At 53.6% G+C, this 26,897-nt stretch overlaps 1 protein-coding gene across 1 annotated transcript in view; it reads left to right on the top strand.

Annotated features, from left to right (window-relative positions):
* PCDH19 (protocadherin 19) overlaps positions 1-26,897 on the top strand; it is a 75,254-nt gene that overhangs the window by 19,882 nt on the left and 28,475 nt on the right. The window contains exons 3-4 of the mRNA XM_068957149.1: positions 17,783-17,841; positions 21,635-21,804. Of these exons, the coding sequence (XP_068813250.1) occupies positions 17,783-17,841; positions 21,635-21,804 (229 nt within the window). The remainder of the gene's footprint in view (positions 1-17,782; positions 17,842-21,634; positions 21,805-26,897) is intronic.

The following is a 26,897-nucleotide window of genomic DNA, read 5'->3' as shown; positions in this document are numbered from 1 at the left end:
GGGGGGGAAGGCAGACCTGGAGGAAGCTGTTGAGGCATTTTCTTCTCAGAGAGATGGAGAAGGAGAGGGCTGGCACTGCCCACCTGCAGCTCTCGTTGACTTTGTTAAGTGGTCGGCACAGGCTTGATGGCTTTGGGAGAGGTTTGACCTGGCCCCCCTTCAGTGCTAATCCTGAAGCCTAATAATGGAGGAGCACTCCCAAAACAGAGAGATGAACCATTGCTGTGTCTGTCATTGACAGCGAGCGAAATGAGACGGAGTGGTGAGATATCAACACATACGGCTGATCAGTCTTGGAAATTTTTCTGTGTCTGCCCCTGTCTTCGTTAGAAACAGAATATAATCTTGTGGCTTATGGTTATGGTCTGTGCCTTTGATTTTTTCTTAACATCACTTCAACAACAGTGGCATGTCCCAGATGTTAGATATTAGTCTTTCTCTAAGCTGTGCTGGGAGAAGAGAAGTCACTGGGTCTGTTTTGGGGTGATTTTTCCTGGTTCTGGCAGTTGGCTGCGATGCTAGAAGGAGTCTGCTGTGGCTTCTGCCGTTCCCAGCAGGAGCAGGACGGGACCGCGCGCGAGGAGCCGTTGCTAACTGCCAGCACAGCCTAATCTCATTGCACGGTAAAGGAGATTTGCTGTCACAGAAAAACGAAGAGAAGAATTTTATAACCCTTTTCAGTGGATGTTTTGATAGTCAGGTGCCCTGTGACTCCAGATGTAATTTCAGCTAAGCAGTAAAATATGGATTGCAATTGCTTCTTCATCGGGGGGACGCCGGTCGGTGATGTTTGGCCCAAAAGCCTTGCCCCAAACTGCGTGTTACCAGTGCGACTGGTGTTGCCCAGCGCGGCCCCGGGGGCGGCGCGACCCAGTGCGCGGCGGCCGAGCCGGCAAACCCGCAGCCTCCGCGGTGGCGCTGGCTGGGCCCAGCTTTGCCTTTCACTTTGGTAACCATCTCCAGCATCGCAAACCAGTGGATATCCCTCCTCCATTTCCCGTTCCCTCCGGTGCGGTGCAGGATCCCTTTCTGAGTCATGCCATATAATTAAATGATTTAGAGTTGTGGTCACTTGTCATTCACCCAACTTTTAATTGGTCCACTTTATTTCTCATCTAATATTAATGACTTTTTCCCTCGAACCCTGCTGGCCTTTTTGCAGGCGCAGGAACCATAGGTTTCTCTGGCCGGCTCCAGTGGAATCATATCTCACCACGTTAAAAACATGATTGTGTATGTTTGCTAGACGCCGTGTGACTCATATAATCACCATGCAAAACGCATCATTCATAAATTGTTTAGTGTGACCTTTTGTACAGTAGCACTAATTATTATTATCACAGAAGCCCAGTAAACTAGACTAGTAATTATCAGGGATTTATTTGAACGGACAGCTAAGCTATTCTTGGCAAGTTAGTCAAAGCAGTTGTCATGACAGCCACACAAATGTGTCTTATGAATTGGGTTAATTAGGGTAATTAATAACTGTTGTTTTGCCCTTTTTAACAAGGTATTGCCTACACGGTATCAAAAAATAGAAATTGTACCTAGCAGATACATTCTTTTTCAAGCAGTAACCTTCAAATCGCAAAATCAAAGTAGTAAATGCCTGTTGGGTTGTCACTTCACAAATAAACCTGTCATACTTTTCCTTGCACAAAACCGGTGAGGAAAAGCGGGCATTCTGATCTTGCTGCTGAGCTTTCACTGCTGTGCACTGCTTCAGAGATTTGTCATTGTCATTAATAGTATTATTATTATTTACTTTAATGCTGTGCTGCTCTGAGCCTTAGCTGTAGACCGGGTGTCTGTTGTGCCAGGCGCCCTACGGACAAACGGCTTCTCTGGTGGTGAAGGCAATGCCAAGGTCCTTTGAGCTCAGTGCAAATGAGATCGAACTCTACCACTACCAGAACTTAAAGCCAATTTTAAAGTCAGGACCGTAAATTATTGTTATTTTGCTTGTGCATCGTTTAAGCCTCATCGGGATGACTGTCTGGTGCCAAATCTCCAAGTCCTCACTCAGGCAGAGCATCTGTTTCTTTCAAAGGAAGTATTTTGCTGAATAAATGATTTTGGTTTTGTTGTTGTTGTTGTTGCTAATATTGAGTAATGGTAGCAACTGATGCTGCTAATAGTGACGTAGCACCAAAGAGCCTCAAAAGCAACGAAAGGAAAAGATAGTTGCCACGCCAGTGAGCAGGCAGTGAGTAAATTGCGCTCCTGACACCGCCGGCTGCCTCCTACGAGGTTCTTCGGCCTTTTTAACCGTAGGGGCGCGAAGCGTTTTGGAAAGACTCCGCAACATCTGATCTCCCACTGCAGTCCGGCGCTGGTGGTCGGAGGCAGAGGGAGGGAGTATTTAGCATTGAAGAAAGTACATTTGGATCGTTTCACAAAATCATACCGCTGTTGTTGTAGTGAAGCATGCTACCAGTTCCTACATCTGCAAATGCAGCTGCTGGGAAACACTACGGGTGCGCAGACAGGGTGGTGGCCATCTCCCGTGGCGTTGGGGCTGCCGCTCGCCTCTCGCTGTCCTTGCGTGTGGCCGGCGGCCCCCATCTAACGCCGCCAGGCTCAGCGCTTCCCGGGATGGTCTTGCCGAGGGCTGGAGGATCTGCTGCCGATTATTAAAAATGGCCCAAGATTAGAGGTGTGACTCAGGAATATTACGTAAGTTTTCTAGAAAAATGACCTGAATCCACGAGTGAAGCCTCTGACTGGCTCTTCGGCTGCAAAAAGCCTTGTCTATTTTTATCACTTCTGGGCTTTCGAAGCCCTCTTTTAACTAAAGCTTATTTGATAACACACATCTTTTAAAAAGAAAAGAATAAGAAAAATGAAGGAGGAAGAAGGAAGGGGGAAAATATTCAAAGAAAAACACCTCGATGGAGAAGGTAGGGTTTTAATGAAGAAATATTTTACACCATTCTCCTACAACCTTAGGGCTAATAGCCTGGAACTGGTACTTTGGCTCCTTAAAAAGCCCAACAAGACAAGCCAATTACGGACTCTGAAACATTTTTATTTTTAGTTCCTTGTAATAGCAATTCATCCTCTGCTATGGTACATTAACTGGAAGGAGCAAGAAGTAGTAAGGTTTTGGCATCTTTGTAATAACTAGCGGACTGTGTTTACCGGATTGCTAATACCGCGGAGGGCGTTTCGCCCCTCTCTTCCTCGGGCAGGTGGGAGCGCGAGGGGCGCGAGCCGGAGTTCGGGGGAGCGGGCCACGCAACTGGGGTCGTAGCAGAGCCCCGCTGCGGAGCAGAGCCGCTCATCGCTCTGCTCTTTTCCCCCGCAGCCTATTCCCTGGGCGTCGAACCCGGGGCCGCCCCAGCCCTGCTGCCCCGGGCGGACGAGGCGCCTAACGCGCCGCGAGCTAAACGCGGGCTGAACTTCCTTCGGCAGCTGATTCCCGGTGAAAGCTCGGGTTTGATCGCTCCTTCCAGATCCGCAGCGGTTTCGCCCGCCCGCCGGCGGGAGGAGGGTCTCTCCCCTCTCCGCGGCGCTCCCGGGCGCTGCGCGCTGGCAGGGAAGATCGGTCCCTTTCCGTTTTTCAGTGCAGCCTTGCCCATGACTTCAGGGTTTTTTTCTGCAGGCTGGAGAGCTGCGTTTTCCTACCCGCGCAGGAAAAAAGTGGGGAAAACTGGTTTTGATAAATAATTTCATTGTGAGCAAAATCCCCTTGAGGCGCAGAGTGGGAGCTGGCAAGAGGCTATTCGGATTGCAAGTCTTCCCTAGCAATTACCGATAAACAATTTAAATGATAACAAGATGAGCACACGGGGCAGTGTTCGACTGAGTTTTATTATCCTCCATTGTTGGGGAATTGTAACTGACGCTGCTGGAACGAAGATTTCCCTTGCAGAAGGGAGCGTGGGTGCGCGCGCGGCCTCGGGCGCGCTCGCGGGACCAGCTCGCGCCGCCTCCGGCGACGTGCTGGCGGGACGTTCCTGGCGGTTGCATAGCTGGTGCGTAAAGCCGCACTTGATGGCCGGTCTCCCTCGCTCCTTGCTGGAAAGTCACAATAAATGGGGCTTGCGTTGCGGCGCTGCGCAGGGGCTGGGGAGAGGGGCCGTGGCCGTGGCCGGACCTCGGGCCGTTCCTGCCCGGTCTCTGCGTGCCCGCTCCAGTTTTCTCACCGACAAGCGAAAAGAGACAGGAAGATCCTCCGGCTGCCACGCCGTGAGCCACCTGCGGGTGCCTGGGAGGCGGCAGCCACCCTGGTCCTCTGTGCGCAAAGCAGGGCATGAAAGCACCTTTTTATCCTTTTTTTCCCCTTTTTTTTGCAGTAACACATCTGTGATTTCTTCTGTTCCCTACAAAACACATCATTCTGACCTGCCACTCCAGAACGTGAATGACAAGGAGTTGTATTTAGCCCTAGTGATGGCAACATGAAAAAAAAAAAAAAAAGAAGGGTTTCCTCTGTTATCTTTGTTTTCATTCCTAGTGGAAGGAGGCAGGGAAAGGACAGTTCTTAAGGGTTTTTTAACAAATCTGTAAGTCATGCCCCATTACCCTAGGCCTGCTGATTAGCTTCAGATTGTTTCTTAGAGAGGGGTACAGTCCGCACCAGAAGCTGCATTCATATATCGATTACACATCCGAAGGTCTCAGGCATAGGTGATGGGAAAAAAATGTTATTAGGTTTATTGGCTATTATATGCCTGCAGGGATTTTTCCTTAGCTCTCCCCTACAGCGAATGCCCCCTTCCTGGGTCGATATTTTGACTTTTCCTTTGGTTTTGTGGTGCCGGTGCCGAGCGGCTGCCCCCCTGACCGCCCTGGCAGCGGCTGCTGAAGGGATCCTGCTGCATCACGGCCTGCAAAGAGCTTTTGGATTAGAGGGGCCCGATGAATGGAAGGTAGTTTTCTTATTATTGCGTTTTTGCACTTCATAACGATACTGCAGATTTCGGATATGTTGACAAATTCAAAGGGGTGATATTATTTGCGGCTTTCGGGAGTGTAATTATGGCTTCATTGTGTGTCGCCACTCTCAGAATTGAATCTGGATTTCTAATCCTATACCCTTTTTCCAAATCACATCACAGCAGCTCCTTTCCTCCTGCCTCTGATCCATTTTCAGACAAAAAAATGAGGAAGCCTGTATTTATTTGGGGAGGGGGCAGGAGTTCAGAGCAGATTAGGGGGTATGTCTGTGCCATAATAAAATTGGTTTTGATACTTTTCCTCATTCCGATGAACAGTGTGATGCGAAAGGATGAACTCTCCCGGTGATTTTTCTGCAATGCTTTTTAGTTTATCAAGAGAAAATGGAGGCTAGAGGCAGTTCCTTCAGTGTTTAATAGTGTCCATCAGAAGCAAATGCCCTTTATTTAAGCTGCAGTAATAATTAGAGGGTTGCTAGTGTTAAGCAGCCATGGAGTCTGGCTCTGAGGAATGTTCATTGTGCCTCATTAAATTTGGAATTACTACTTAAAAGGTCAGAAATAAATATTCTGTTTATATTTCGGGGGTAGTAAATCTAAATGGATGCTGTGTTTGCACATCCTCGTCTCGGCTCGTTCCTGCTGAACGGGGTTAGGCAGCAATCAGAATGTCTGCAGAAAAGCCTAGCCCCAAAACCAACCCTGGTTTCATTGATCAAGAGCAGGAAAATGAGCTGCTGTATTACATCTAATTATAAAACATCAATATCAGACGCTAAATGCACTTACTGTTTCAGAGACACTATATCGCTAGTTTACAGCTTGCAATCTCATGTATTATAGGCTTTAGCAATAAGCTAGGATATAGGAAAATGGCCTCAAAGGGAGAAGCCAGAGGTCAGATCCTTTTAACCTTTATTGAACTTCTCCAGGTGACTGACTCTTAAATGCTCCTTAATAATAACTGAATTGCTTCACATTTCTCTTCGGCCTTGTTCAGGGTTGTTGGCACAACGCAAGTACGTGCTACTTCCCTCCTTCTTCCCCGTAAAAAAGGCATAGGCTTTGCAGCCGAGGTGCTGTTCACCTCTGGGTTTCATCTCGGCCGGGTTTGGAGCTGGCTGGTTGACGATCACGCACCTGATGGCTGGTGCCTGTGCCTGCGTGAAGTCCAGCAAAGGTCTCGAGTGGGTCCCCGGCACGTGGGCGCTCGTCGGCAGGTGCTCCTTGACTGGCACTAATTGCCTCCCTGGCTGGCAGCCCCGGCAGCAAGGCCAAGGACCACGGCGGCCGCATGGCCCTTGGTCCCGCCGTTTGGGGCAGAGGCAGGCAGGGAAGCTACCGTCGCTGCTACTGGTAGTTAGAGGTCTTCCTTGCCCATGACCGTCAGTTGGGCACCTTTGCCCAGCATGCGCCACGCACAGAAGTGAGCTCAAGGAGTGGTCGTGAGGTGTCGTGCTGAGCGGAGGCAGTGGCTGGGGAGCAGCCAAATGAGCCGTTTCTGAAGGCCCCTAGCTCTGCAGAGGCCAAAGTGCAGCAGCTGCTGGCTCCCCAGGTGAAAGCACTATTAGTCATTTGGGCTGGAGTTTACACCGGCTGTTTAACCAAAGCCTTAGGCTGGTGCTGCTTTGAAATCTCCTCCGATATCTGCCATGGCTGCAGGTGCCTACGCTGGGTACTCAGAGTGTAAGTTGGACAAGTATAGAGTGATCTGTTTTCTGCTGCATCTTCCCAACTTCTGGCATTCGGCTCTTCAGGAGCCTCAAAACCAGGGATTGAAGTGTTGTAGGTCCCTGACATTATAGATACCGTCATGTGTTCTGAGCAGAAGTAGTGGCAAGTGCACCTGAGAGGAGAAGCAGCGTTTTTGGAAGTGGGTCAGCCCATTGTTCATACAAGCCTGATCACCAGCCTCTGGTTGTGGCCTTTGACTGATGCTTCGAGGCAAAGCCGTTCTCGTCAGCAGCCTGTAGTACCCTGGCCAATTACGTGATGTCATACACCAAGGGGGAAAATCTTTCCTGACGTCTTTTGTGATCAGTTTACAGCCTGGAGCGCAAGATTCGATTATTCTTATCTTAGTGTGTAGAGAAACCAGTCATGTTGCTGGTCATAAAATCAGCCTTGGCTGTCTTCACTGCCTGCAACGCGTGTCTATCAGGGTCCCCACACCCTCGTCATCGCTAACGAAGAGCCTGTCTCCATGCGTACAGTTGTGCGAGAGGTGTCGGAGTCGTCTGCTTGGGTTAGGACGTCACCTTCTGCGTGGTCTAATGGCTCTGCTGGGCTGTAAGTTGTCATCTTGTGTTATGAAGTAATTGTGTCCAGAGTGGGCTTTGGAGTTGGAGTAAGGGTGCTTTGTATTAAAACGCCTTTGTTCTCTGGGCGCACTTGTTGAGATACCACCAGGCCTGATGATGAATCCTCAAATCCTGTCCTCAGATTAGGGGGCAGCTCTTCCCCCAGGACTTCTGCTGGTCAGGGTGTTTGTGGAGCTGTCTGGCAGTGCTTACAGTCCTGTCTGCAACAGTCAGCCTGGAGTCGCTCTGCAGCCCTGGGAGGTGGCCACTGTGCTCTGGGCGGCCATCCTGCACCTACCTCCCCGTACTTGTCCACGTGGTTTGTGCAGGAGCGGCTGCGCACGCGTCGAGCCCTTGCACACATGCACTCGCTCACACCGCCTGAGTCTTGTGAGACAGGAGGTTCCTCCTGCGGCTCTTACCCGTAATGCACAACCTGTGATGAACCGAAGCTGAGTTGAAAGCAGATGCTTCCCATGAGTTAGGACATGCCTGAGAAGCCAGGTCTCCTAGAAGGCTTCTCCAGGTCCTGGAGAAGCTGCAGGGCTCTCTGGAGAATGGACCACCGAGGCAGACGTTTCCAAGTGGTGCACGAGGTAATAGTAGCCCTGAGGTCCCCGTTGAGTCGTAGGGGGCTGAAGAGCGCCCTTGTATGAGCAAGGAGGAGGCTGGAGGTGCACCAAGCCGTCAGGTGGCAGTGACAGGTCGTTGCTCCGAAGAAAGGCTGAGATTTCAAGGGCCCCTAAACCTCCAGCGGTTTGGCAGCAGGGGAGGGTGGTAGGGCTTTGCTGGGGCAGCAGCCCAACTCCCCTTGCCATCCAGGCCGCGTGGAGTCCCGAATACTTCGAGTGCCGGGCATCTGGGAATTAACTCGGTATCTGCCCGCGGAAACAATGCCACTAAAATCTGGCATGACCCTTTGAAAGTTCGCCCTAGATCTGTGAGCCAGATGGCAGCGGGAGCACTTTTGCCTCCTCTGGGCTTTGTATGTTGTTATCTTTTGCCAAAAGTGTGTTTGGAGCAGAAAAAAGGCATGTCACTCTGTCACCAGCGCCCAGGCTGATGTGTGTTGTTTTTAAAGAACTCTTTTTTCCTTCTCTGTCTCTCTTTTTTTTCTCCCTGTCTTTAAAGGACAGTGCAGAGCAGGGTGAAAGAAGAAAAAACCTCTTGAGTTTCCACCTTGCAGTGGTTAAAAGCTCAGGTGGGTGTTGATGGTAGCATCACAAGGACGACCCCAGGCACCTGAGAAGGGAGGCAGCCTGCGGGGCCCTTGGTCCTCAGGCGGGCTGACTGATGGCAGTGATTATGTTGTGTTTTGTACGGAGCCTGTTCCCATTGGGAATGAGTCTCAGACCACTTATTTATTTCCCATGGGGTAATAAGCAGCTTGCTAAATGATAATGACTTGTAGTCATTGCTGATGTAGGCTTCATTTGATCCGATCCCTATTCTGAAATTTTTCGTGTTTCACAAGGGTGGCTCGAGTGTTTTTATTTAATTTACATTATTCTATATGGCACATAATATAGTTCAAACCGTAAGAATTAAGTGTTGGCAAGATTTCCTAACAGGAAGCAACAGATTTATTTCAGATTCTGGAGTTTTTGATTGATTGTCCCGTGAGAACAAGACTGAGGAGTAAATGAGAATGGGAGAAGCAGTTTTACGAGCCCTGCTTTTCCCACCAGGGAGGCTGCATGTATTTTTGTGAATGATTTGACATTTCTGTGGTCCCTGAATATGCCTACAGCCCCGATATAAAGTCAGAAGACCTGCTCTCCTGGTGAATACAGGCATCTTAATGCAGAGAATGAGGGGCTGGGGTGGACGAGCTGTTGTGTAATTTGGGAGGATTTTGTGAAACCCAGAACAAGAGATGCACGTTGCAGCCTTGGAGAAAGGTCCACTTTGTTTTCTAGTAATAAAGGGTGACATGCAAGCTTTATTAACAAGGCATGTAGGAAAAAAAAAAAGGCTCAAGGGATAACTCTGAAAAAGTGGTGCTAAATGTGTCATTTTTATGAAGCCGATTTTGTGAAGGGTCCCTACATGCTTTGGCAGGAGGTTGCAGCAGGTTTACAACAATTTGTAGAAAGATAGAAATGTTTTCACCCTGAAGTGAGAAGAAGAGCAAAAAGCTCATTTTGATATGTTTTGGATTTATATTCCGAGTCAGAGATTTTCAAAGGGTAGATACCTGTCAGTTGGTTTAGGGAAGAGACAGGTCCAGCTTTGAGCAGCCCTGGCCGCTTTGCCGGGGGGGGTTGAAATGCAAGCAGGGGACCTCTGTGCTCTTGATAAGCCAGACCCTGGGTCTGGCATTAAGGTTCCAGATCCAAACATAGCATTAAAATCTGGATTTTAACCTTTGCAAAGTGTAGTTTGAAAAAAAAAAACCACCCCAACAAAAACAGCAACAAAAACCCACCAGGCAAAATAGCTGAAAAGAGGGAAGGATGAGAAAAGAGCCAAACGGGGAGCCTCTGCCGAGGCCGAGGGGGCTGCCGGGGGGAGGACCCGCGGGGCGCAGCCCCGGATCGGCGCGGGAGCCCCCGAGCCGGCGCCGCCTGCCTTGCCGTCCTCTGCCCTCCCTGCACACGCAGGCGTTTTTGGAGATGCTCATTTGTATGTTTTCGGCGTTGCAAATAAAACCCAGAAACTCCAGGCCCCTGAATTATTGAGGTGAAGAGTTACAACAGCTTAACCGAGTCCTAACGAACCGAGTCCCGCGGCTTAAACCGTTGCTTGGCCGTGGCTGTAAACTCTTTGGGGCAGAGAACACGCTCCTCTTCTCCCCCTGGTCGGCGGCCCCGGCGCTTAGCAGGGGCGTGCGTGCAGGCGGCCGCCGCAGCCCGCTGACCTTTTCGCTGGCCCCGCTTCACTTCCGTTAAGCTTTAACGTTAAACGGCCTCTGGATCCTTTGGCTTTTATTTCTGTTGTTTTAAGGCAGAGCGTAAGTAGCCGTTAGATTAGTATCTCGTTTCTAATAGGTCATTCGCTAATAGGGAAGTCACCCTCCTGATGTCCAGTTCAGGAAGAGTTTTACTGACGTTTATGCATCTTTTTTTAATTTAATGGAAATGATAGCTCTCAACAGAAAGCAACGACTGGGGGAAAAAGAAAATGTTTAAAATTTCCCTGCTGATTGCTTGGTTCTGAGTGTGTCTGTTGTTATATTTATATTTGTGTTGCTAAGGCAGCAGTTAAAAGCATTTTTCAAATTAGACACTGGTAAGCTGCGTGCAGAGCCAGGGCTTTCTCGCTGACGGCACTGACACGAACACGCCTGCACGCGGAGAGCAAATCCCGCGTCTGGGCGACGGCGTCGTTCTTACTGCCTGCTGCGAGAGCGCGGCGGTCTGCAGCCTTAACCGAGACCGCAGAACCCAGGCTAGATGATACTCGGTGCTTCCCGGTATCTCGCATATACTGTTTATTCATAGCCTGCCCGCTAAGGGTCTGATCCTGACAACCGCTGAGCACCCCTTATGCTTGTTCAGATGAGTGGGAGCTGAGGCTTGGCAGCCCCGTTCGGGAGGTTCCCGACGTACCTGGCTCTGAGCAGGGGAGGGAAACGGCTGCGTGAGAAAGGCTCGCCTCTCTTCGCTTTGATTGTTAGGGGAGCAGGTCTGATCATTAAGAAAGTAATAGGTTTGTTTGCTTTTGCCAGAATGATGAAGAAGAGGGGGCTGGACTCCATGATGCGCTTTATGAGAGAGCGCGCTGTTTCACGGCAGAAACAAGCCTTACCTTTTCCCTCTTTTTTGTGCTCCGACTTTGTTCTTCGGGGCTCATTAAGACAGGGAGCATATCCTTTTCCAATTAAAATGTTGACGTGTTGGAGACGTTCTCCTTCCCAGTCATTTCGCCCCTGTTTGTAAGTGATTGCACTTTGCAGGGTGAACTAGAATTAAATCAACTGAACTTCGATTGAATAATGCAAACTATAAAGCAGCCCTTCTCCATGAAAAATCTCATTTCTTTTTTATTTTTCTGTTTTGATCCCATAGCTTCTATGGAGATAACCTTGACAGATAATCCCACAGCTGAGGAGCAGCCTCATAAACTGCTAGGCTGCCTCGTAAACCACCTGGAGCATGCCAGTTGGGGAAGCGCAGCCAGCCCTCGCGGAGGGGGGCAAACCAGCAGCGAGCGGAAGCAGATTTCCCTTCTTTGCTGCCGTGTCGTCCCTTGTCTTGTCTGAAATCTGGAAGTAATTTGCATTAGTGATGTTTTTCTCGGTGGCACACTGGATTCGAAGCCTGGGAAGGGAGCGTGCATACAGCTAAAGCCCCCACAGGAGCTGAGCCCGTCGCGTGTAGAGTTGCCGCGTCGCGTCTTTGCGAGTGCCGTGATGCCGGGTGCCCAGAGCGGGGACCGAGCGTGCGTACCAGAAACATCGTTACTGCAGCCAATCGAACTGAAATCGTGGGGAATTTGCTCATCAGCGAATGATTTCTCTTGGTCCAAGATTTGGTCTTTTTTTTTTTTTTTTTTTTCCTCCTGGCACCAATCAATAACAAAGCTCCCGGTGACATGGGCGAGACCAGGATTTAGCGCAAGGGCTGCGTGGGCTGCAGAGGAAGGCATGTCTGCAGCGCGCGCAGCGTTTCCCCCGGGCCCGATTAGGACGGGGAGCGGCGTTGTTAGGGTGGCGCGGGGTTGACCGTCGCCTGCAGGTGATGCTGGGTGCTCCCTTGGATGCCTGAAGCTTGCGCTGTTGTGGCTTCGCTGCTCCTAGCACTTTATAAAGCTGTGGGAGGTGCCCGTATCTATTGAAATGTCCCCTCTGCTTGCAAAGGCTGTGTAGCCTGAGTGGTCCCTGCCTGCAGAAGGGGGGAGAGGTGGGGGGGAGCGGTCCCGCCGCCCCCCGCTCTGCTGGAGAGGTGGCGGTGGGATGGGGTCTGCGGCTCCTGGTGGAGGATGCGGCTCTCCCGGAGGCGAGCACCCCCAACCCCGAGGCTGCGGCAGCTTTTCCGCAGGGGCACGTTCTGCTGCCGGGAACGTCCTGCTTTTGCAGGAGCTGCTCTTGCGCCAGCACCGCATTGGTGGCCGCCTTGGCCGCCTGCGAGGTCGCCCGGCCGCCTTGCTGGAGGTGCGCCGGCTCTCGGCAGGCTGGGGCTCGCTGGCCGAGCGCTGGCTGGAGCCTCGGGTCAGAACGGGCCACGCGACAGCAGCCGTTGTTTAACGTGATGGCCGTGGTCAGGTGTGGCGGTCCCTCGTGGAGCGTGGTATCTCCAGGGTCTTCCAGAGCCTGGGAGCGCTCGGCGCGTACGCGGGCGCGTGCTCCTGGCGCAGCTGTTTGCTCGGTCGTTTCCAGAGCAGCCCGGGACGCGCTCCCTGCGCCGCCCCGCCATCCTCTCGCCCGGTTTTCCCAGGGCCGAGGAGGCGACGCCGAGCGGCGCAGCCGGCAGAGGGACAGGCGGCAGTGGGAGGTGGAGAGCCGCCGACGGGCACAGCAGCGGGGCTCGAGCCCCTGCAAGGAGCCAGCTGAGGCCCCGGATTTGCTGGAGCCGCTTCCACATCTGGCAGGCTAGGATGATGGAGTGCGCTCCCCTCTGAACAGTGATTGCTTTAAAGCTGTCTCTGATTCTTCCTGTCCTCCATCGCTCAGCCGCTGTCGTAGCCTGTTTACAAAGCGCTTCTCTCCTTGTGCCGTGCCGCGCTCTGATTTCCCACCTGCCTCAAAGCGGGCTCGTAGGAAGGAAATACAGTGGGAATCTCTCCGGGCATGGTGGTATCCCTCCCTCGGAGATGGCAGCGTCGGGATTGATGGGTAAACACAGGATCAGAACATTTCTGCAGCGTTTAAATCTTTGGCATTGTGTATTTTAAAAATACATGTGCACGTTTCCTACAGAGACACCGAGCACTTTAACAATCAAAGTCATGCTGCAGGAACAAGGATGCAAGAACTGCAGGGACTAGTAGTTTGTGCAGTAAATCTCCTGCGTGACTGTACAGCAGTAATTACTATGTGAAAGTAATAACTGAGCTGTGCTGAGTGCTAGGCCAACTCCCCCAGCTCGCAGAGCCTTGCATGTTTCTCTCTGGGAGGCGCCTGTTTGGTAAATTAGATATTGTGCTGTATTTCAGAAAAGGTCACACTTAACCAACGCCGCCTTTGCTTTATTATCTTGGTACAGCAGTATAACCTCTGCTGGGGTACGATTGGATTTCGCATTCGGCTCGGCTGCAGCTGCCCCGCTCTCTGCATCCTGCCGTTGTGATTACGCTAGCAGCAGACTCTGCTTTCCTTTATTTATTGAGACATTAAAGATGCATGCATTTATTTTTACCATGTTCATAATTGCCATAAAAACAGGCCATAGTATTCCAAAGTGGCTCTTTGGGAGGGAGGGAGAGGAAGAGGCTGGGGGAAAGGAGGAGCTGCAGCAAAGCCTTGCCGACTCCGGTGCCGCTCGAGCGCCCTGGGGCCCGGGTGCAGCGTCTCCCGCTGCTCCATCCGGGCTGCCCTTCGGTGCACCAGGGCCACGCTGCGCAGGGGCCGTGCCACTGTCCCAAAGCGGTGCATTTCAGCAGACAGATCCTCCAAATTGGCTAGTAGCTCATTAGTGACTGAAGTAAAGATGCTCGCACAGGGTGCAGCCGTGCTCTGCCCCAGCTGCTCCTCGCTGCTGCCTGCTGCGAGCTCTGGGGCTTCGCCTAGGTCTGCCCCAAGCCACACGGTTCCCACCCTGTCCTATCCAAGTGCTCCCACCCCATCCCAGCCACACAGCTCCCACTCTGTCCCAGCCACGTGGCCCCCACCCCATCCTGGCCACACGGCTCCCACCCCATCCCAGCCCCGCGGCTCCCACCCCATCCCAGCCCCGCAGCTCCTACCGCGTCCCAGCCATGCGGCTCCTACCGCATCCTGGCCATGTGGCTCCCACCCCATCCCAGCCCCGCAGCTCCCACCCCATCCCGGCCACGCGGCTCCCACCCCATCCCAGCCCCGCGGCTCCTACCGCATCCCAGCCACGCGGCTCCTACCGCATCCCGGCCACGCGGCTCCCACCCCATCCCAGCCCCGCAGCTCCCACCCCATCCCAGCCACGCGGCTCCCACCCCATCCCGGCCACGCGGCTCCCACCCCATCCCAGCCCCGCAGCTCCTACCACGTCCCGGCCACGTGGCTCCCACCCCATCCCAGCCCCGCAGCTCCTACCACGTCCCGGCCACGTGGCTCCCACCCCATCCCAGCCCCGCGGCTCCTACCGCGTCCCGGCCACGCGGCTCCCACCCCATCCCAGCCCCGCGGCTCCTACCACGTCCCGGCCACACAGCTCCCACCCCATCCCAGCCCCGCGGCTCCTACCGCATCCCGGCCACGCGGCTCCCACCCCATCCCAGCCCCGCAGCTCCTACCACGTCCCGGCCACGTGGCTCCCACCCCATCCCAGCCCCGCGGCTCCTACCGCGTCCCGGCCACGCGGCTCCCACCCCATCCCAGCCCCGCGGCTCCTACTGCATCCCGGCCACGTGGCTCCCACCCCATCCCAGCCCCGCGGCTCCTACCGCGTCCCGGCCATGCGGCTCCCACCCCATCCCAGCCCCGCAGCTCCTACCGCGTCCCGGCCATGCGGCTCCCACCCCATCCCAGCCCCGCGGCTCCTACCGCGTCCCGGCCATGCGGCTCCCACCCCATCCCAGCCCCGCGGCTCCTACCGCGTCCCGGCCATGCGGCTCCCACCCCATCCCAGCCCCGCGGCTCCTACCGCGTCCCGGCCGCGTGGCTCCCACCCCATCCCAGCCCCGCAGCTCCTACCGCGTCCCGGCCATGCGGCTCCCACCCCATCCCAGCCCCGCAGCTCCTACCGCGTCCCGGCCATGCGGCTCCCACCCCATCCCAGCCCCGCAGCTCCTACCGCGTCCCGGCCACGCGGCTCCCACCCCATCCCAGCCCCGCGGCTCCTACCGCGTCCCGGCCATGCGGCTCCCACCCCATCCCAGCCCCGCGGCTCCCACCCCATTCCAACCCCTGCGGCTCCTACCGCATCCTGGCCACGTGGCTCCCACCCCATCCCAGCCCCGCAGCTCCTACCGCGTCCCGGCCACGTGGCTCCCACCCCATCCCAGCCCCGCGGCTCCTACCGCGTCCCGGCCGCGTGGCTCCCACCCCATCCCAGCCCCACGGCTCCTACTGCGTCCTGGCCACGTGGCTCCCACCCCATCCCAGCCCCGCGGCTCCTACCGCGTCCCGGCCACGCGGCTCCCACCCCATCCCAGCCCCGCGGCTCCTACCACGTCCCGGCCACACAGCTCCCACCCCATCCCAGCCCCGCGGCTCCTACCGCATCCCGGCCACGCGGCTCCCACCCCATCCCAGCCCCGCAGCTCCTACCACGTCCCGGCCACGTGGCTCCCACCCCATCCCAGCCCCGCGGCTCCTACCGCGTCCCGGCCACGCGGCTCCCACCCCATCCCAGCCCCGCGGCTCCTACTGCATCCCGGCCACGTGGCTCCCACCCCATCCCAGCCCCGCGGCTCCTACCGCGTCCCGGCCGCATGGCTCCCACCCCATCCCAGCCCCGCGGCTCCTACCGCGTCCCGGCCGCGTGGCTCCCACCCCATCCCAGCCCCGCGGCTCCTACCGCGTCCCGGCCATGCGGCTCCCACCCCATCCCAGCCCCACGGCTCCTACCGCGTCCCGGCCATGCGGCTCCCACCCCATCCCAGCCCCGCAGCTCCTACCGCGTCCCGGCCATGCGGCTCCCACCCCATCCCAGCCCCGCGGCTCCTACCGCGTCCCGGCCATGCGGCTCCCACCCCATCCCAGCCCCGCGGCTCCTACCGCGTCCCGGCCATGCGGCTCCTACCGCATCCCAGCCCCGCGGCTCCTACCGCGTCCCGGCCGCGTGGCTCCCACCCCATCCCAGCCCCGCAGCTCCTACCGCGTCCCGGCCATGCGGCTCCCACCCCATCCCAGCCCCGCAGCTCCTACCGCGTCCCGGCCATGCGGCTCCCACCCCATCCCAGCCCCGCAGCTCCTACCGCGTCCCGGCCATGCGGCTCCCACCCCATCCCAGCCCCGCGGCTCCTACCGCGTCCCGGCCATGCGGCTCCCACCCCATCCCAGCCCCGCGGCTCCCACCCCATTCCAACCCCTGCGGCTCCTACCGCATCCTGGCCACGTGGCTCCCACCCCATCCCAGCCCCGCGGCTCCTACCGCGTCCCGGCCGCGTGGCTCCCACCCCATCCCAGCCCCACGGCTCCTACTGCGTCCTGGCCACGTGGCTCCCACCCCATCCCAGCCCCGCGGCTCCTACCGCATCCCGGCCATGTGGCTCCCACCCCATCCCAGCCCCGCGGCTCCTACCGCATCCCGGCCATGTGGCTCCCACCCCATCCCAGCCCCGCGGCTCCCACCCCATCCCAGCCCCGCGGCTCCTACCGCGTCCCGGCCATGCGGCTCCCACCCCATCCCAGCCCCGCGGCTCCTACCGCATCCCGGCCATGTGGCTCCCACCCCATCCCAGCCCCGCGGCTCCCACCCCATCCCAGCCCCGCGGCTCCTACCGCGTCCCGGCCACGTGGCTCCCACCCCATCCCGGCCACGGGGCTCCTACCGCGTCCCGGCCGCGTGGCTCTCACCCCATCCCGGAGCAGTCTCTCCGTGGCCTCGCATGGTGCAGTAGCACCGTGCTCCCTTCCCTGCTTTCCGACTGCCTTTTTTGAACACGTTCTGCTCGTTCCATGCCTGCCCTTATGGAAACCGGGAAAGTCAGGCTTTGTACTCTGAGGCTGACAGAGGGTGTTTTAAGTGCAGACTGTGTTAGTGGGTTTTCCTTGCAAATGACAAATCCATTGACTTTTCTCCCTCTCTTCCGCTCCCCTCCAACTTTTAACTATTGTCACCCATTGTTTGCTTTTGTATTAATAACAGAGCCCAATGTCTTGGCTAATGAAATGATTTAAGACAAAGAAAAGTGCCCACATTAAATTCTGCGGCAGGGGATTACCTTGGTGGCATTTACATATCTATGGTATAAATATTTTAACATGTTAATTATACACTAATAAAAAAATACCTTTTGAACTTTCAGTCAAATTGACACACACAGAACTGAGTCCGTCAGGGAATTAAAAGCAATTAGTTTGGTAACAGAGCGTAGTCACATTGTTTCTTCTCTGCAAATTGTTCTGTGGTCACCCGTGAGCCTTCTTTTTGCCGAGCGCTTGTATAAAGACTGACAGGGCCTGGCGTCTCCAGCTGCCTTAAAAATACAGTATTTATTTTGCATCAGAGGCGTCTCTGCCTCTAAGGAGGGCAGCAGTAGCTTTGGTGGACGCGTACGCGAGCTCGCCCTCGTGGCACCGGCGGCTGCTGCGGGACAGGACGGGCTGCCGGGGCGAGAGCCCAGGCGTCCGGGCCAGGGCCAGGCCCTGCCGCGCTCCTCAGCGCCAGCTCCTGCCCCCGACCAGCAGTTTCCCTGGGAAAAAGGTGACTGCCGCCCCCAAACGGGTCCTTTTTCAGGTGCAGGATTTGCTGGTTGCTTTGCCTTGCAAACCCGACTGCTCCCATTCTTAGATGAATCAGACTTGTAACTGTCTCCCTTTTCTTTTCCTCCTTTCAGACTGAAAACTACTCCTTTGATTCCAACTATGTGAACAGCAGAGCTCATTTAATAAAAAGGTACGTAGGTTTGCTTGAAAGTGCTTTGGTTTGCCTAGCCAAATCCTGATTATTTAATGTTTTTTCTTGCTGCGTTATATACTACTTGCTTTTTTAACATGCAAAACGTTTCGAGAATAATCATCTGGTTTTAAAAACAGTATTTACTTCCTACTAAGTCCAATTGCTCTTGGTTTTCAGTAAAGGAAAGTCTTTTTTCTTGTGTTTGGCTCTTTCACACTGGGAAGTTGCGGTGAGTTAGGCAGAGTGCTGTAACCCGGACAACTTTAAAACAGATAGAGTTTATTCTGTCTGAATGGACAAGAATCAAATGATAGATTGGGATGGTGAGATCTCTCTGCCACATAAGGTGGAGGGAAAAAAATCTTATTTGGGGGGAGCTAGTTTGATATTTGCTCGCTGTTTTAGTTTGAATACCAAGGCAAAATAGCGTTTTACTGGGTTTTTTTTTTCCCCCTTGGTAAAGAGTAAATCATCAGCTCAGTTGCAACCTCGCAATTAGCCTTGGGTGAATTTAACCCTCTGGGTAAAATTCTACTTTTCTCAGTGTCCTCAGAATTTTCCAGGGGCAAAGAAGTGACTCCAGTACCTTAACGTCTTGGTTATTCCAACTTAACCCCGTTGACTCATTAAAATAAACAAGTGGTGAATATCCCCCTGTAGGGGAAGGTCTCCAATCTGTCCTCTCCCTCGCTTTCTCTTTCCAAGGCTGTAAAAGACACTGACACAGCAGGATCGATACTAATCAGGAGGCCACAGCGTAAGGCTGGAGGTCTGTCTCCCCGCGCGCCCTGGAGCTGCGCGCTGCGGGGTTTGCTAATCCTCCTTTGCAGGATGAGGTTAGACAGGCCACAGGAGGTGGCCAGCAGCTATTTCCACCATCTCCCTTCGCTTTTCCTCCACCTCTCCTCCATGCGCTGCGCTTTCTCCAAGGTCCAGCGTTTAAAGCAAAAACCGAATGCATTGCGGAGTTTTTTCCGTGCAGTCTGCAGAAGTCAGCGTGGCGGCAGAGATGTAACGGAGAGCAGAAGTGGGCCCTGAACTGTTTAGATCTGATTTGAGCAGTAAAAAAAAAATCCAATTATCTTGCTGGCTAAGATCCCATTTGTTTGCATCTTAAAAATATAAGGGAGCCGCAAGTGCAGGGTTTGAGCAGCTTCAGCTGAGCGAGTGGAGGGCAGGTATATTTGTCTGCGTTGCTCATGATGTTTAATGATGCTAATGTGATTGCGAGCGAGATGGGCTGCCTGCGCCGTATCACTCCTCATGAGGCATCCTGAAAAAAACCCAAATTTATTAATATCTTTCCTCATTCACACCTGACATAAAGGCAAGCAGCGCGCCCGCCTGCCACAGCAGGGTTTACTCCGCCGCTGTACTGTCTGGGAAATGCTGCGACTGCCGGTTCTCGGAGGCCTGCCCGTCCTTTAGAGAAGTGTCAGCCGCGGAAACATGGTGTGTGGCTGCTGCATCAGGGTCTGGTTCACTGCGGGGAAGAGAAACGCGTTGTAACGCAGATTGCCTGCGCGTTATGAACAGCGGCGCCGTGTAGGACAGAATTTCCCCTCGCCTTCTACCTTTGTCTTGTATCTTAAGTGCAGCGGATGCCAGGGACGCTGTGCAGACACCGGAGAACAAAAATATTTTCTGTAGCATACTGTGGCATCGTTTTCATCCTTTGCCTTTATGAAGATGTTGTAGTGCCTCTATCTTTGGTGAGTGAATCTCCTCAAATGCAGCACTTTAATTAATCTATTTGTACTTTTCCTGTGTTGTCTGCCTGCCTCTCTTGCCTATATACGCGCACACAAATGAATTGTAGATTTGTAGTGCTTTCTTAACTTAAAATTCTTTGATGTTGCCTGGAATCAGTCAGTGGCTTCAACAGGGACATCTTTATTTAAAAGGTAATGTTTGAAGGTTTACCAATTTATATGTATTTCAGAGTTCCCCCCTCGTGTGCTTTTGCAGAGCATCAAATGGTAGGTGGTCGGCTTGGTTTCCGTGGAGACGTAAAAGGGCTGTACAAAGCAATGAAAATCTGCAGCTCTTTGGTGCTTTGAAGCACAGGCCGTTTCTTATCCTGAGCGATTTCAAACCACATCAGCCAGTGAGAAAGTTTGATGCTGTTTTGGTGCTGGTGCAAACCGATGCCCGAAGCGGGTGCAGCCGAAGGATTCTGCCTCCTTGCAGCAGGCGCTGGAGGGCAGGCTCACCCGCCTGTCACGGGTGAGCGTTGGCTCTCTCCCAGGCCTTCTCGGGTGCTTTTTCTGGCCGCCCTCCTTTCCCAAAGGGTTTCCTTCTCTCTCGCGGTCTGCCTGTGCCTTCTGATTTTCTACTTCCAGTCCAGGCAGTAACCAGCTCATTCCCTGTGCTTGTGGTCACAGTGGTTGTCCTCAGTGCCCCTCGCATGAGCAGTGGGCACATTTCGAGATGTTTTTGTGTCTCATTTTAGTCTGGTGTCTTTGGGCCAAAAATGAAAATCTTCTTGCCCTCCGTCCTCCCTCGGCTGCTGCCAGGAGCTGGGTGACTCCAGGAGACGGATGCCCATTCTCTCCGTGGGTAGGCTGAGGCTTTGTAAAACACATGGACACCAAGAAGTATCCCTCCCTATTCCTGCTTTCCGACTGCCTCTCTCTGCCTTTCTGGGTTAGTGGTAGAGCTGTTTTCTTCCAGGTGCCTGCGGCTGTCGGGGCCCTGTGGATATCTGCAGAGATATCTGCAGGTAGCAGAAGCAGACTCTTCTGTTTCCTGTCTGTCTGGACGTGCTGGTCGCTCGTCTGCTGCCTCATCCGACCCAGGATGCAGTTTTTCCTTTGTTTTGATAACAGCAAGTTCGCAGGAATGTGCTGCCGCTGGGTTTCCCTTCCCCGCGGGCACGCCGCCAACACGAGGACATGGGAACTTACGGACCAGACCAGCCCCGACGTCCCCCCACCCCAGTGCGGACTTTAGCAGGGGCCGGTAGCCGTGATTTCAGAGGAAGTCCGGGGAACTTGATTGCAATACCAGATCTCTGTAAAAATATATGAACTTGGACCCAGAACCAGCGGGTTATTTTTAAAAATAAGAGTGATGTCATCATCATGAAAAGAAACTCCCTTCTCTTGGAGGCGCTTTATTTTCAAACTTTAAGCTGTTAGAGTTTGGTCTATAACCAGATAAGTTAGGGTTTAGATCTCTTTTTATTTTCCATTGTAGGTGATATAGCCGGCGTGAGCCCCTGGCCGCTGGTCCTCCCTGCGTTTCCCACGGACTCCCCCTCGGCAGCCGCGCGGCGGGAAGCATCTGCAGCTGGCCCGGGCGTGCTGGGCAGGGGCGCTCGCCGCCGCGGGAGACTCCCCTGCTCCCGGGCTCGAGCGGCTCCTGATGCGCGGAGTCGCAGAGGTTGAGCTGTTGTCGTAGTGTGTCTCTTCCCGTTACGTTCCTCGGGTGGAAGGCAGCCTTGGTCCCCGGTCGTGCCTCTAGTCGGCTGCAGCTTTGCGCTACTTCTGCTTGTCGTCTTGCTGGCCTACTCTGTTGCGAGGAGCCCCGTTTCGCGCCCGCAGGGAGCGCGTGAGAGCGGCTCCTTGCAGTTGCTGGCTGAAACATGTGTTAAGGCTGTTGCTTCGTGGTGGAGATGGCCCTTTGCGGCATGGGGCTGTGACTACCTATTAAGGAGACTCTCCGTCCAGCGCAGCACAGCCAGCGCAGGTCTTGCTCCGGGGTTGTGACAGCCACCCGGGCCAAGGGAAACGTTATCTGATCCGTGCTGACATGACAGTAAGTCATTGCTCTGTCTTTAACCCAGCAGCTCCACGTTCAAGGACTTGGAGGGGAACAGTCTGAAGGATAGCGGCCACGAGGAGAGCGACCAGACTGACAGCGAGCACGACGTGCAGCGGGGCCTCTACTGCGACACGGCCGTCAACGACGTGCTCAACACCAGCGTCCCCTCCATGGGCTCCCAGGTGCCCGAGCCAGGTAAGCCGTGCCGAGCGGCCGCGCTTCCCGCCCGTGGTAACAGGTACTCGCCGGATCCAGACGGCTCTCATGCTCTCTCGCGTAGGTGTGCGATAAGGGTACTTAGCGCTTGCAGGGTGTAATGCTTTACATCTGCAGAGTGCTGTATAGATAGAAATTAATCTTCACGCCACGCCTGTCAGGTAAGTAAGCGGTTAGGATTATCCTCTCTTTCACAGACGGCAAACCCGAGACCCTGAGCATCTGTGTGACAGCGAGTTGGTGGCGGAGTTGGGATTAGAGCAGGAATTACCAGCTGCAAGTCTGGCACTTGTTCCTTCAGGCTCGCCTGCTCTCATCACAGATCACGCACCCTTCTCGCGCGCGCTTGCTTGGCTTCGCTGTGGGCCGTGCCTGCTCGGCGCCCTTAGGAGCTCGCAAGCCGACGTCATGCAGACAACTTTTGCTAAAGGTCAGCTGAGCTCGTACGCAGTTAGTCACACTTCCCAGAAGAGATTAGCTCAGTCCGGCGGGCGAGGTATTTGTGTCTTTTCCCCTGAACGTGCTGCACGGTCTCATCTGTTACACACCCCCATGTGCGCAGTTGGAAAATGAAGTCCTAATCTAAAACCCAACTAGTATTAGCTAGAGGAAAAGAGTCAGAGGAGTTCAGCTGAGCCCAAGCCGTCATTTGTACTTGGGCATGAACGTGTCTTACTGATGCAAACGTCCTATGCAAACATCCTGTCTTTTTCAATTAAGAAGTATGAATGCGGTTTGGTGCTCCAGCACAGGGAAGCCTCGGGGCGCTTGGCTATATCTTGAGATAAGCTGTAGCTGAGGCTCGAATGGAAGCCCCACTGCTAAAAGACTTAAGGATATGAAAACAAAATGCTGTGATTATGAACTGGTCTTCAGCTGTTTAATTCAATTCATGGTAAACATCATTAAAAGCCTTTGTTTTGCTGTCATAAAAGAGTCAAATGGGGGAGAGAGAGTTCTTGCCATCTGCGCCACCGAATGGTTTTTTTTTTTTTCTGTAGGGAAGCTGATCGCTGTATTAATTCTCGATAGAGTCTGTTAAATGGCCATAGTTAACCCTGTAAGACTCTGTAAGTAGGGGAACGCAGAGGTCACCTACCCATTCCACGCTGCCAGCTGCACTAATTGGAGAGGGATGGCATCCCCCGTGATAATGCATTTCCAGACAACTCTACTGTGGCCAAAGATGAAAAAAATTAAACATTTATAGAACTGTACAGTGGCAGTTTAATTCTCTGAGGACCAGCGCTGTGTCAGAGAATGCAGGCTGATAGCTATCATTTATTATTCTTCTATTACAAAGAAATGCTTTTTCATTTTGATCAGGAGAGGGTTTCCTAAGATGGTTCTTGCAGTAAGGGATGGGTGCAGGAGCACAAACATTCATAATTGATTCCCATCCCGTTGAATGGTCTGAACAACATCTGTTAATTTTTTGTCACATTTCTTTAGCAAAAAACAACCTCAATGGACTGCAGATAGGCTTTTACAGAGATTACATTTCTGATAAGTGCACATGCTGTCTCTGTTGTGCATAAGATAACAATGCAAATAAGTTCAAGAGAATGAGTTGGAGGCAGAGCTTGTCGGAGGAGTTATCCCAGAAATAAATTTGGTCCAATCCATTGTCATGAAAGCTGCTTATTGCAAGTAAAATACCCACAGAAAATGAGAAGTAGCTCTAAAGGGAACTTCCAAAGACAAGCTGCATGTCTGCCTTGCAAGTCCCATGATAGTCAGTGGGTTTAGCACTCTTGTTTCTGGTGTATTTTTTGAAGGAAATCAGTTAAATGTCGAGGGCTCCTGTTCGTTGATGCTGGTCACTCGTGCCATCCCTTTGCGCTGTGTGGGACGGTTCGTTGTGGCCCTGATCTATGGGCACCCAAGCAGCTAGGCAGAGGCTCGGCGCCAGCCGGGTAGCGGTTCACCGGACTGCAGTGGAAACACGTCCTCCGGAGTTAAGCACCTGCTTAAGGGTGCTCCTGGCTGGGCTGTCTGCAGTCCCAAAACTTTGGCTCTGCATTGCCATCTAGCTGGATTTGGCTGAACACTCACATGGACAGGGGTTTTTAGACGCGAGGTAGGAAAACCTGTTTTTTGGATTCAAAACTAGAGCAGAGGCAAACTTAGCTATGCAGTCTAAACCACATCCGTTTACATGGGGAAAGCTCACGTCAAGTGCTTGTCCCTAATGCTGCGTGACAGAAGTTTCCTTATGCAACCTGCTCCTGCCGAGCCTCTCCCCGCGGGTGTCTGGGGAGCTGCTTCCATGGATATTTTCCACTGCGGTCCCTGCACGCGTATTTAGACAGCGGACCCAGAGGGACACATCCAGACCTGGTGAGGCGCAGGCGAGGTATCAGCAGTCGCCGCTCACACCAGCGCTGAGCTGGGCCCTAGATCTTCGCCCGCGCGGTTGGCGAGGCTGCTTTACGCAAACCGCTGTATTCGGGATGGTGCGGAGGACGTCGTCCGCGGTGCGGGTCCCTTGCGGCTCCCGTCCCCTCTCCCTCGGCTTTCACGGCTCCCGCAGACGAGGCGGCTGTGGGGGCCGTGCTGCTGCTCCCCGTGGGCACGTGCTGCTCTGAACCTGGAAACAGGTCTGGGCTGAAGTCCTAGCGGAAAAGCTAAGTTTTTCCTCAAATGGTAAGTGGCCCATCTCCCTCTTACAGGTTGTCGCTCTATACAAGCGATGCCCTTTAATCAGGCAGGGAACAGGGCTCTAACGGCCTGTGTAAGCGTTAAGGGAGAAACCAAACAGAAGGTGGCTGGGAATGCTGTCCTCAGGGTGAAGGGACTTTGGGGAGTCTCCGGCACTGCCCTAGGACAGGGATGGCTGCAAAGGCAGGCTGCCGAACCGAAAGTTGGTTTTTTTGAGAGAAATAGGTAGGAACCTGCCTGCATGGTTGTCAGTATGTTTAGAGAATAACGACAAGAAGAGTGCAGGCTTGAAAGTTAGCAGCTATTGTCAGAGAAGCTGAGAAAAAGGTTAAAGAGACGAATATTTTCTAAGCTGATTTGTTGAGCAGGGATGGTAGAAAATAATCAGGAAAATCAAGGTCCTCAGACTGCAGTGATAACCATAGTTCCCACATGATAAAGCTACGGTTTTGGCATTGTAAATTTTACCCAATTTCAGGTCAGAGTTGCAGAGGGAAGGAGGAAACAAAACAATATTCCAGACCGAGTGGCCAAGGATGCTTACACCAGCTAGCTAATAGCCTTCCCGAGTGCGCAGCGCGACTCCAGCTCGCTGCCTGATGTGAGTTTGGGAAGCTAATGTCCCTGTTCCTTTCTTTAGATCACCATCCCTGTCTAAACTGCATCTCTCACAGTCCAGGAGAGATGCATCATGAGCGGCTCTGGAGTTTGCAGTCGCGCTTATAATGATCTCCTGCCTGTGAGCTCCGCAAGGCGCCCCTGCTGCACGGCTCGAGCCACCGGGTCCGCTGAGCTTGGACCTCTAGTTATAATATTACAAGTGATTCATGAATGTCGAATTTGCAGATTTTCGTCCAGATAATTTCAGAGTCTTTTTATCTGCTCTGTGGGTAATCCTGGATCTGCCGAGGCAAGACACCGGTTGGCACAAATCCTTACAGCTCTGTGACATCTTGATATAAAGCGTGTTAATCAGGAGTGGGGTATGGGACAATTCCTCCTCGCTGGCTGTGGGGGATTAGCATGGGCCTGTCCAGCCAATGTGCACTTCCTGAGATGTCAGATTTCCTGCAGAAAGAGGTGGGCATAAATGCATCCAAACTTCTTTAGCGTTGTTAAAATAAATCTCTAGGTCTGTGGATTTGGAGCCTGGTCTTTCACGACAATATCAGACTCTCTTGGACTTTGGTAGGGGAGAAAAGTAAAGGCGTTGTTTAATAAATTATTTTATTGCAAAACAGTGTTATTCAGGCACAAGCAGCCTCCAGGCAGACGGGCACTCCGACACCCTTTCTCACGAGGACGGGGCGGTTGGGGTGGAGACGGCTGCTCCTTCCCCGGGGGACCAAGCCACGTGCTGGTGGCGAGCTGTGGGTTGTGGGGTCACTGGCGTTCCCTGCCGGCCACCCGTGGGTCCCGACGCAGTGGCACGTGCCCAGCCGCGTCCCCTTGCTGCGGTGGTGGCTCTGCCCTGCCTTCTCCACCTCCTCCCACCTGCTGCTTGGAGGGGCACCAGCTGCCGCTCCATCATGGCAGCAGCCCTTCTTCTTTCTTTGGAAATGACCTAGATTCCCTAGAAAGCGGCAAATTGTACTGTGAAGGGTGACTAGCTTTAGTGGGCAGCAGCAGGTCATCAGAAATACCTCCTGGAGCTCAGCCTCTCAGCCTATTTCGGGAGCAGGCCTCCTGCCCAGGCCCTCTTTACCTCAGGATCTTAATTATTGATTATAAATTCATCAGTTGAAAAGATGGCTCTAATTGCTCTAATATGTACCCAATTTGGAGTTCATTATCACGCAGAATTGTTTTCCTTCCCCTGCTAATTGATACCAAATGGAAGGAGCAGGAATGCCGGCGCAGACATGGCTTCACCTTTCGAGATTGCCTTGCCGCGCGGCTTTAATTGTCTGTTTATTTCTGGAGGTGTTAAGCGCTGCTAGAAGTTTATACGCGCTTCTCTCCTCGTATTGTCCTCGGCTGAACTTTCAAACAGATTTGATAGAGAAAGTGCGATTTTGAAGTGTCTATTAGATCTTTCCGACGTTTCAGGTTGGCTGGAAAAGTTTATTGGAGGATTGCGGAAAATGCTGGGATCTCCGTTTACATCTTGGCCCTGATTCGCCGCAATATTTAGTGAATTTTCTCAAAGTCATGATGTAATCTTGAATCAAAGTCCAGCACCGGAGGAAACTGTGGTTTCCAGCAAGGTGTCCTCGGAGGGTGTGAAGTGCTGCGTAGTTACCTGGCATAGGCAACGCCTCCGCGGGGTGACGACAGGAAACACCGCCGGTGGCAGCAGATTTGCTGTCGGGTTTGAAGCTCCTGACGCCTGTTCCTCCCAGCAAAGTGGGGAATTCGCAGCGTGAAATATTTTCCAACACTGTGAAGCGTTGGGGTGCTTTTCTCCGTAA

This window comes from Struthio camelus, chromosome 11 (assembly GCF_040807025.1).
Source record: "Struthio camelus isolate bStrCam1 chromosome 11, bStrCam1.hap1, whole genome shotgun sequence".
Classification (NCBI taxonomy): Eukaryota; Metazoa; Chordata; class Aves; order Struthioniformes; family Struthionidae; genus Struthio; species Struthio camelus.
Note: the sequence above shows the minus strand (reverse complement) of the source record. Positions and strands in the feature narration are given on the sequence as shown.